The sequence below is a fragment of the Cervus elaphus genome, chromosome X (assembly GCF_910594005.1).
Source record: "Cervus elaphus chromosome X, mCerEla1.1, whole genome shotgun sequence".
Classification (NCBI taxonomy): Eukaryota; Metazoa; Chordata; class Mammalia; order Artiodactyla; family Cervidae; genus Cervus; species Cervus elaphus.
Window position 1 is genome coordinate 160,735,509 of NC_057848.1, and position 11,402 is coordinate 160,746,910.

At 39.7% G+C, this 11,402-nt stretch overlaps 1 protein-coding gene across 4 annotated transcripts in view; it reads left to right on the forward strand.

Moving 5' to 3' along the window:
- ASB11 (ankyrin repeat and SOCS box containing 11) overlaps window positions 1-1,905 on the forward strand; it is a 29,832-nt gene extending 27,927 nt beyond the window's left edge. For all 4 annotated transcript variants that reach the window (XM_043897236.1, XM_043897234.1, XM_043897237.1 and 1 more), the window contains one exon: window positions 1,325-1,905. In XM_043897236.1, the coding sequence (XP_043753171.1) occupies window positions 1,325-1,449 (125 nt within the window). In that variant the 3' untranslated portion in view covers window positions 1,450-1,905. The remainder of the gene's footprint in view (window positions 1-1,324) is intronic.
- The last annotated feature ends 9,497 nt before the right edge of the window (window positions 1,906-11,402 follow it).

Genomic DNA, 11,402 nt, shown 5'->3' on the forward strand with positions numbered 1-11,402 from the left:
ATCTATTAACCCCACAGTCCTAATTTATCCCTCCCTTCCTTCCCTTTTGGTAACCATATTTCCAGTGTGTGCTCTTATTGTTTGGATGCCACAATCCTGAATCTTCTGAAACAATTTCTAATGGGGAAGAGTTTAATTTCACTCACCAGATCCATTTTGTGAAACCACCCCCGTGTCTTGTATACATTATACCTTCCAAGTGGGAGGCTTGCATCTGTAGTTTTAGTGCTTCTTAAGCTTCATGGTGCTTACAGATCACCTGGAAATCTCCTTAAAATGCAGATTCTGATTCAGGAACTCTGGGGTGGGGCCCCAAAGTCTATATGGCCACCAGCTCCCGGGTGATGCTGATGTTGCCAGTCTGAGGACACACTTTGAGTAAGACTGGTCTACATTATTTCCAGTAGTCCGTGTCATTAATGGTTGTTCTTTGATTTGAGTCTCTACTAACAGCTCCCAGTTTGGAAATACCAGGTACTTAACAATTATTAGCTAAGAATATGGTTTATAGCCACTGTCACATTTCCTGTTTCCTTCCATCAAAGATGTCTCCAGGTCCAAGATTTATATTTCTTCTAAACAAGTTCCTCTGCCTTCCATCTTCATCAGTACAGCTGCTCACTCTAGAAGACTGGACACCAGCTATGTCAGAGGTCACTCTGAGGAGCTTTAGTTGTGTGACAGGAGAGACACTTTGCATTCTAGCTTCCTAAGGTCTTGACTAAGGGTAATGGTCTGCTCCTCCAGGTATCTTTCAGGCACATGGGTGCTCCTTGGCAATATCAATCCAAGTGTTATCTGGCTTTTGGCCTACGTAGTCACTATTTCTCATGGAGTGCAAGACGCTGTGACAGTGGGCTTTTCTTGAAAAGGAAAGCTTTGTATAGTCCAGTAATTACATAGATCTCCTTGCAGCAGTCTTTGTTGATACAGTAAGGAAAAGAAATAACAGGGCATTACAGATGCCCGTGCGTGCCGAGGATCCTAGCCAAATGCTCATTCAGCCTGTTCCACCATGTTTTTGACCATGGCTAATTTGCTTTCCTTCAGGACTCAAAGCCACAGGCATGACAACTCTTTGAGACCTCACAAGACTGAGGTGCAGGCTCTAACTGGGTCTAAGTGGGTTGTATCCTTTCTCCAGATCCTCTGTTGAGCTGGGATCCTTGTCAGAATGAAGGCCCCCGTTCTGAGTGTGAGTGGGGACCCAGCCAGCACCACCTCAGGGGCAGCTCAAGTCAGGAGGTCCCTGAGGCCTGACTGTCAGGCCCTGCACGTCTGCTACCACCTCCTCTGTGACCATGTGTTTGAATTCCTCCCGCAGGCCCACCTGCTCTTTCCCAGCTGTGCCGCCTGTGTGTCCGGAAGTGCTTGGGTCGCAACTGTCACAAGATCATCCACAAACTATACCTGCCGGAACCACTGGAAAAATTCCTCCTATACCAGTAGTCCCAGCTGTCTATAGGAAGATGCTTGGGAATAAACAGGTTGTTGCCTGCTGTACCCAGGGTGCCTAGTATAGATGCGCAATGGCTAGACTCCTGGTGTCTTCACGTGAGCTAAGCTAGTCAGAGCCTAACACTGATGAACTGGAGTACGTGGGGAATAGAGACTCCTGATTAATGTAGCATTCTTTTTAACCAAGGCGCAGTCAGAAACCTTTTCATTTTTATTTCTTGTTAAGAAATTTAAAAAAATTGTGAAGTAGAGTGAAACTAGTAGGCAGTTTTTCAAGATTCATGATTCTCTATTATCTAATGTTACCATTCTGAATAGCATGTAGACACGTAAATCTGGGTGGATAAGATTATGATGAATATAAGTCTTGCAAAATAGATTCTTGATTCAGTGATTCCCTCCTTCCCCTTTGTTTCTTTTCATGAATAAATCTGTGCTAAAATTTTATTTCCTTGTGTTTTATTTTATATATAAAAAAGCCAAATACTTTAAAACATCACAGTTAATTGAAGCTTGCAGTTATCGAGGTCCTGGTTGATGTTGATTACACATGGGAATGATAATATTTTGAATGTATTGGGCTGGCCAAAAAGTTCATTTGGGTTTTCCCAGACAATGTTATAAAAACTCGAACAAACTTTTTGGCCAATTCACTATTAGGTTAAATACAGTTCATTATTAAAATTAGTTTCACTTCTTTTTAAATGTGACTGCAATCCAATTTTAAATTATACATGTGGCTAACATGATATTTCAGTTGATACTGTTCTAGACTTTTTCTGATTTTCATGACTCAGATATCAATAAGTACTCATAGTTAACTATTTGGGGGATAAAGATTAAATTCTTATTTCATATCAATTTAGAAACAAGTATTGGTTTGTAGAAAATGTTAAAACATTTCAAATGATGGTATAAAATACTGGAATAAAATGTTCATGAATATAAATGAAAGGGGAGCTCTTTTCTAAGGATAGTATCAAAGAAACTTTAAAGGCAAATACTGATAGATTAAAATAGATATCATAGAATATGCAGGAAATGGAGGCTTTCTGTCTTCTGAGTGTTTGCCAGAGTGCCTTTTTTGGTCTGCTTGCATCATGCTGAATGTCTAAAGTCTGTGTTAAGCCCAGGATGTCCTAGGATGTTCAGAGTGTCTGTGACCACAAGGAACTTGACAATCCTGTTGTTGCATCCACTTTTGGAAATTTTGGACCATGAATTTCATGAATCGCTTGTATGAATCTCCCAAATCTGGTAAGTGTGTGTGTGTGTGTGTGTGTGTGTGTGTGCGCCCCCAAACCGATCCTTCTGCATCCAGAATGGGTGTGGAACAAGTCCAGATCCCTGCATCTTGGTGGTATTGTGATGTTTGATGGTTTATGATTGGGCACGAGATAGTCTTTATTCTTCTTCTTCTTTTTTAATGAGATAGTCTTTGCATTCCCTTTGAGCCCTGCATTCCATCAAGCTAGAATTAGACCCTGAGTTGAATCATCTAGTTTATATGAGATTATATGGCTTGCTTTTGGGGGTTCTGACCACTAATATGGATTATTTCATTTTTTTCACAGGATGTGGAATGTTTTATTCCCAAAGTGGTGTGACTTCTTGCCGTTTTAATCATATTTGAAGTACCCTGCAGTAACTTCTCCATTCATTCATGCATTTTTTACTCAGCATCTATTATGTGCCAGACACAGTTTGAGGCTATGAGAAAGAAAGATGAGGTCCTTGCCCTTGAAAAGCTTATGTGTCAGTGGAGGCAACAGGGAATAAGCATACACATGTCATCATGACAGGAAATGATAAAAATAAAGGAAATTGTGGTTAAGAGTGATGATGAGAGCCACTGTTTTAAGTAAGTTGATTAGGCAAGGTCCCTGGCTGGGTGACTGAATTTTGAAAGAAGTATTCATGTGTGTATCTAATATTTATTATTTAATTTTTGCTCTTAAGGTTTTAGTGACTGTTTTCAGTGTATTTTTAGTACATCTTGACGAGTTTTTTTTGTTTGTGTCTTTGCTTGATTTAATGTAACAATCCTATTACAAAAGTATTCTTTTAATTGAAGTATAGTTGATTTACAGTGTTTGTTTCTGGTGTACAGCAGAGTGATCCAGTTACACACATATATACCCATTGTTTTCCACTTACTTTTCCATTATGGTTTACTGCAGGATGTTGAATATAGTTCCCTGTGCTATACAGTGGGTCCTTGTTTATCTATTTTATATATAGTAGTTTGTATCTGCTAATCCCAAACTCCTACTTTATCTGTGCCCCCTCTTTGGTAAACCATAAGTTTGTTCTGTATGCCCATGAGTCTGTTTCTGTTTTGTAAGTAAGTTCATTGGTCACATTTTAGATTCCACATTTAAGTAATATCATATGGTACTTGTCTTTCTCTGACTTTGCTTAGTATGATAATCTGTAGGTTCATTGATGTTGCTGCAAATGGCGTTATTTCATTCTTTTTTGTGACTGAGTAACATTCTATTGCGTATGTATACCACATCTTTGTTATACATTTATCTGTTGATGGATATTTGGGTTGCTTCCATGTCTTGGTTATTGTGAATACTATTGCTGTGAACACTGGGGTGCATGTGTATTTTCAGATTAGAGTTTTCTTCAGATATGTGCCCAGGAGTGGCATTTCTGGATGATATGGCAACTCTATTTGTAGTTTTTAAGGAACCTACATATTGTTCTCCATGGTGGTGGCACTAATGTGCATTGCCACCAACGGTGTAGTGGGGGGTTCCCTTTTCTCCACACCCTCTCCAGCATTTGTTTTTTGTAGATTTTTTGGTGATGGCCATTCTGACTTGTGTGAGGTGGTACCTTATTGTAGATGTGATTTGCATTTCTCTTAACAATTAGTGATGTTGAGCATCTTTTCGTGTGCCTGTTGGCCATCTGTGTATGTATTCTTAGAGAAATGTCTATTTAGGATTTAGGTGTTCTGCTCATTTTTTGATTGGGTTGTTTGTATTTTTTGGTATTGAGCTGCATGAGCTGTTTGTATATTTTGGAAATTAAGCCCTTGTCAGTTGCATCATTTGTGATTATTTTTTCCCAGTCCATAGGTTGTTTTTTCATTTTGTTTATTGTTTCCTTTGCTATGCAAAAGCTTATAAGTTTGACTAGGTCTCATTTATTTATTTTTGTTACAAATGTATTTTTTGATTCCTGTTCTCCCCACAAACTGTTTTGTAATGATTTTCTAAGTTTCAAACTCTTTGAAACTGTCCTTTAAAATGGTGGTTACATATTTCTTAGCTATTTCCATATTGTTGGATATTTAATTATTTATTTCTAATGTCTTGCTATTATAAATAATATGAGTGTGAACTTCATTTTGATAAATCTTAAAACAGTTGAAGTATTTCTTAGATTTTCAGAAGTGGTATTTCCTAAGAAAACAATTTAAAATAATAGTATAAAATACTTTAAAATATCTACATAATGAATCATTTTAAGGGAAAATTATTTTCATAACCAAACAAATACCACATATTATCTGTTCAAATGCCATCTGTCTCCCTACAGAGATATCCAATATATTCCTCTGTATACCATGTGCCTATCATCTGTCTATCCGTCCATCATTTATCTGACTGTATCCATCATCTGCCATGACCCATTATTTTAAAAACTAAGCTTGCATGTGTCACTTCAAGACGCAAACCTCAACTCTCTGAAAAGCCCATCAATTATTTAAAAGGTTGGGTGCATCATTCAACATCTCTAAGTTTTTGTTCATATTTTATTAAGGAACCATTTCTCCCAAAGTATTCTCCTCCCTGATATTTCTAATATTGCCATGTCAAACAAACCTGAGGTTTACAGATAATTCTCTTTTCAATAACAGTGCTCATTGCAGAGACGATTTTATGTGCTTCCCACATAGAGAACAGCTGACTCTTCAGAGACAGTGCCTGAAGTTGTCATGGTGAGGGCTGAATCATTGTCAAGGAAGGGCACTCTGTGCACTGGAGGACCTCTCGTTTACACCCATTCCAAATCCTTGCCAGGGGCTACTCCTGCATGAACATTTGCATGTGAAATATCAGTACATCATCTTTCTTTAGCAGAGTCTGTACCAGGACGAAGGCAGGGGTCAGACAGGGTCACGGTCACAATAGCAGCTTCATCTTTTAACATGAGTGTAACCTGTAGAAAATTATGTACTAAGTTTTAGTTTTCGTTAATTAAATTTCCTCTCCTGCCATCGTTATGTCTTGAAAATCTTTCAACTTGCAAAAAACTTGCAAGAATAATACAATGAATATTTGTCCATCTTATCACTTCACTTTGTCAGTTGATAAGATTTGCCACATTTGCTTATGCCTTTTTGTATATGTATATGAACATATGTATGTATATATACATATTTGTATGAATGTGTGTATACACACTTACATATATAAGTAGGCCCATGAATAATGAATACCTGTACACATATTTTTAAAAATGAACCCTTTGTAAGTAAACTATGAGTGTTATGATTCTTCACCAGGGCTAGGATTAGGAGGAGGTGAGTGAGGCAAAAAATTTAAGGGGGCACCGAAAAATGTCATCAGAAGAAAAATTGTAGTGCAGTATTAAGAAAATTCAAATGTTAAGGGAAACAGGTCCCCAATGACCAAAATATCAAAAATTTTAATAAAGACAGGCTGTGGTTTGTTTTACAACCCTGCATAACAGTGTAATGAAAACAGTGTTCCCAATCAGCCCAAGGTCCTGGGACATGGGGCCGCTGGGTTTATGAGGAATGACAGTGGCTTGTGAACAGAATGTGCAGTGCTGACTTTACATATAGTCAAGCAGTTTGACCATAGAGCTTACATTAACTTTTTCTTTAAAAAAAATTTTTATTAGGCTGCCCCATGTTTTAGTTGTGGCATGTGGGATCTTAGTTCCCTGACCAGAGATCAAACTTGGGCTCACTGCATTGGGAGCACAGAGTCTTAACTACTGGACCACCAAGGAAGTCCCAAGTTTTTCTGTTTGGTGCAAAATATGTACATAGGGACATACGTTTCTCTCACGCTTCCACAAGATGAGTACTTCAAGTAAGCATGTCCTAAGAACACAGCTTCTTTGACAAGCGTGGGCGATGCAGTGATCACACGCAGGAAGTTTGACATTGATGCACTTGGAGTATCCGATATACATCTGTATTTAAATTTCTGTAGTTGTGGCACTGATGTCTTTTATGCCTTATCCTCCCCAATCAGGATCCAATCAAGGATCATCACATTTACTGATCAAGTCTCTTCATTCTCCTGTCATTTAGAAAGCCTCCCCCCCCACTTTTGTGTTTTATGCCACCCCACTGGCATTTTTGAAGAGTTCAGCTTCATTGTTATGAAGACTCTCTCTCAGTTTTGATTTGCCTGATTGTTTGCTCAAGAATACTACATTATGCCTGATTTTCAAAAAACACATCCTTGTTTGAATCGTACTGCACTGACCTATGGAGTAAGAATGAGTGACAGCTTTCTGAAGTAACAACAGCAGCCAGCTCAGTGTGCGGAGCCAGTTAGGCGGGCAAGACTAAGACAGGACTTTGTTCAGGAAAAGCAGATCACGCAGAATGACCAGAGGAGAGGCGCACCTTTTAGGTTTTAAAGGTTTTGTACTGGAAAACTTGCTGGCTGCAATGACAAGAGGTTTCAGCTCTGGGGCCGACTTTGACTGACTGAAGGTGACTTCCAAGTCTCTCCAAGGTGCAGGAGAAAAGTCTTGGAATCCCATGAGTGATGTCAGCCACAGATCTACAGGTGAGGGGTGGGGCAGAGTCAGTGGCCAGTGTTAAGTCTGCATTTGATAAAGAATGATTATGGCCTTACTGCTGCTACAGGCCATAATTCTTTTTCCTTACCTAACTTGGGCTGAGTTTCCTAAACATGCAGACAGACACAGAGACCGACTCAAAGCTGGTAGATTGTTTTGCTCTTGCGGCTTCTTGTAAGCCAAGCTGTTTCTCTTTAATGAAAGCTCATATACATGTAGTTCAACTCTATCCACATGTGGATCCTTAAAAATGCATCAACTTCCCTCATAATATTTTTCTAATTCCTGACTAGAACTGTTGTTAAACAGTTTAAAAAAAACAACAAGCAGTTCCCATCTTCCAGCATCCACAGGTGTTGATCAGCATTATGAGAAGATAAAATGGTGATTAATTCCTTCCCAGATGCTAAGGCAACAAGCTTCAAATCTTCTTTATTGTTGTTTTGGACAATCAAGTTAACTTTGAACATAGAGAAACATTATCTTCTTGGAATTTAATGAAAAGTAAATAAAGCTTTACAATGAAGATTTTGCTCAGAGAATGGGATGCTTTCCAGCTCTCCTGCTGCACTGTCTGTTTAACTCCTTGACAGCCAGTCTACACTGGGAGTAAATTTCTCCCTCTGCCAAATACAAGGTTCATTTTTCTTCAGATCTTTCCTGATACAGAAATGAACAATATATATATGCTTATGGCATTCTCAGTTAATTCTACAAATACAGCTGGAGGGCAATTTCAGTTCAGTTCAGTCGGTCAGTCGTGTCCAACTCTTTGCAACCCCATGAACCACAGCACGCCAGGCCTCCCTATCCATCACCAGCTTACGGAGTTTACCCAAACTTGTGTCCATTGAGTTGGTAATGCCATCCAACCATCTCATCCTCTGTCGTCCCCTTCTCCTCCTGCTCTCAATCTTTCCCAGAATCATGGTCTTTTCAAATGAGTCAGCTCTTCGCATCAGGTGGCCAAAGTATTGGAGTTTCAGCTTTAACATCAGTCCTTCCAATGAACACCCAGAACTGATCTCCTTTGGGATGGACTGGTGGAATCTCCTTGCAGTCCAAGGGACTCTCAAGAGTCCTCTCCAGCACCACAGTTCAAAAGCATCAATTCTTCGGCACTTAGCTTTCTTTAGTCCAACTCTTACATCCATACATGACTACTGGAAAAACCATAGCCTTGACTAGACTTACCTTTGTTGACAAAGTAATGTCTCTGCTTTTTAATATGCTGTATAGGTTGGTCATAACTTTCCTTCTAAGGAATAAGTGTCTTAATTTCACGGCTGCAGTCACCATCTGCAGTGATTTTGGAACCCCCAAAAATAAAGTCAGCCACTGTTTCCCCATTTATCTGCCATGAAGTGATGGGACCAGATGCCATGATCTTAGTTTTCTGAATGTTGAGCTTTAAGCCAACTTTTTCACTCTCTTTCACTTTCATCAAGAGGCTCTTTAGTTCTTCTTCACTTTCTGCCATAAGGGTGGTGTCATCTGCATATCTGAGGTTATTGATATTTCTCCTGGCAATCTTGATTCCAGCTTGTGCTTCATCCAGCCCAGCATTTTGCATGATGTACTCTGCATATAAGTTAAATAAGCAGGGTGACAATATACCCCCTGACGTACTCCTTTTCCTATTTGGAACCAGTCTGTTGTTCCATGTCCAGTTCTAACTGTTGCTTCCTGACATGCATACAGGTTTCTCAAGAGGCAGGTCAGATGGTCTGGTATTCCCATCTCTTTCCGAATTTCCCACAGTTTATTGTGACCCACACAGTCAAAGGCTTTGACATAGTCAATAAGGCAAAAATAGATGTTTTTCTGGAACTCTCTTGCTTTTTCAATGATCCAGCAGATGTTGGCAATTTTCTCTGCCTTTTCTAAAACCAGCTTGAATATCTGGAAGTTCACGGTTCACGTTTTGCTGAAGCCTGGCTTGGAGAATTTTGAGCATTACTTTACTAGCATGTGAGATGAGTGCAATTGTGCGGTAGTTTGAACATTCTTTGGCATTTCCTTTCTTTGGGATTGGAATGAAAACTGACCTTTTTCAGTCGTGTGGCCACTGCTGAGTTTTCCAAATTTGCTGACATATTAGGTGCAGCACTTTAACAGCATCATCTTTTAGGATTTTAAATAGGTCAGCTGGAATTCCATCACCACTAGCTTTGTTCGTAGTGATGCTTCCTAAGGCCCACTTGACTTCACATTCCAAGATGTCTGGCTCTAGGTGAGTGGCAATTTGGCAGTATTTAAATTTTAAGTGAACTGATTAATAATTGTAGATTCATATGCAGTTACAAGAAATAATACAGAAAGGGCTCCTATAGGTTGGCCCAGTTTCCCCCAATGATAACTTTGTGCAAAACTGTAGTACAATATCACAATCAGGAAATCAACGTTGAGACCATCCATTGATCTCATTCGGGATTCTCGTTTGACTTGTACCCACTCCTGTGTGTCTTTAGTTCTGTAGAAAAGATCACATGTGTATGAGCACAACTTGGACCCAGTGTGTCCACTCTTAGTAATCTCACCTCTGGCAATAATTGCATATTGTCACTGAGCCAAATCTGGGTCCACTCAATGTGATAAAGTCTATTGACACTGCATTGTGATGAAGGAATGTATAGCGTTTATTACAGAATACCAACCAAGGAGAATGGGCAGCTCATGCTCAAATGACCCAGACTCTCCAATGGCCTTTAGGGGAGGGGTTTTAAAGGCATTGTGAGTGAGGGAACTTCAGGTTGTGTGGTGAGCTTGTGCACAGTTCTTGGATTGGTTAGCATCATGATGATGTTTCAAGCATCATCAACCTTTGCGTTTTGACCAGTCTGAGGTCTACATGCTTGTGGTCAGTTTTCATCTGGTGGGGGCCTGCTTCCTGTAAAAACAACTTAGGCATGTGTGTCAGACCTTTGTATCTTTTAGGGAACTGAGAATTCAGTTAGTCTGCTATGTGGCAGATTTATAGTCTAAATTGTTACCATTTCCCCAGCCTAACAGCTATTCTTTGTTTCTAGTCTTCACATTTCCTACTTACTAATTCAGATTGGGGAGGCCTGGGAGAGTAAAGCAAAAAAGCCTTTCACTGAAAAGAACAGGGACACAGGGGCATGTGTTGGGCTCCAGTTACCCCTTTTCTTTGATAGTCCTCTGTCTTGAGGGGCACAGGTTCAGGACAAGAACGGGAATACACTTTCAAATAGGTTAATCATAAACTTGGGGAACAGAGTTTAAGGGGGACTCAGTTTCAGTATGTGCATGAAGCCATATGTAGAAATCTATGAAGTGCAGTGTTTTTGCAGTAGTAAAAGAAAATGGTAACACTCTGCCTCCATCATTAGGGGGATAATGAAATACTTTTGGTGTGAAATACTTACGAAATGCTCTGCTGTAGTGAATAAAGAAAAGGACAGAGCTATTGAGTTACTCTGCTGAAATGAAAAGATCCCCAAGACAAAATAAGTATAAAAAGTGTTTGTGTTAATATAATTACAATCATGTGGAAAAGGCACAGCAATAAATGTGTATCCCCATGTATGCAGGAAAATGCACTTTAAAATATGCAGGACATTCCTCAGAGCAGTGGCTCCCACATGGGTCAACTGAGGCTCGGTGACTCTGAAACAGTAAGGCTGTATCTTTGACATTAAAAATAATCGGTGATCACTGCACAAGCAGACTATGCTTGAGACTAACTCAGAGCCTTCCCAAATGGGGAAGGAAAGTCCCTTTCTACTTGGAGAGGGAGTGGAAATCCAGGGGTGGCCATCAGCCTGAGCCAGCACCCGAGGGTATGGCGAAGCTGGGTGTATTTGAAAAAGACACGGATAAAACCCCAAATGTTTTGTAAAGGCAAATGGGGAAAACTCCACACAGTAAAACTTTTTATAACTAATCATTGAAAGATAGAAGCTCACCTCCAGGCCCCCCTGCTGCCCAGCAATCCATTTTTTTTTTCCAATAGCAACCCTGAATTATTTATTTAGAAGTTAAACTATAATGTGTGGAGGAGGGTGAGCAGGGCATTTAGTGCAACCCCTGCAGTCAGAAGGTAGAAACTAGAAGTTCTTTCCAAATGTGCATTTTTGTAACATATAGACACATTTTCCCATAAGAAACTCCCAGAA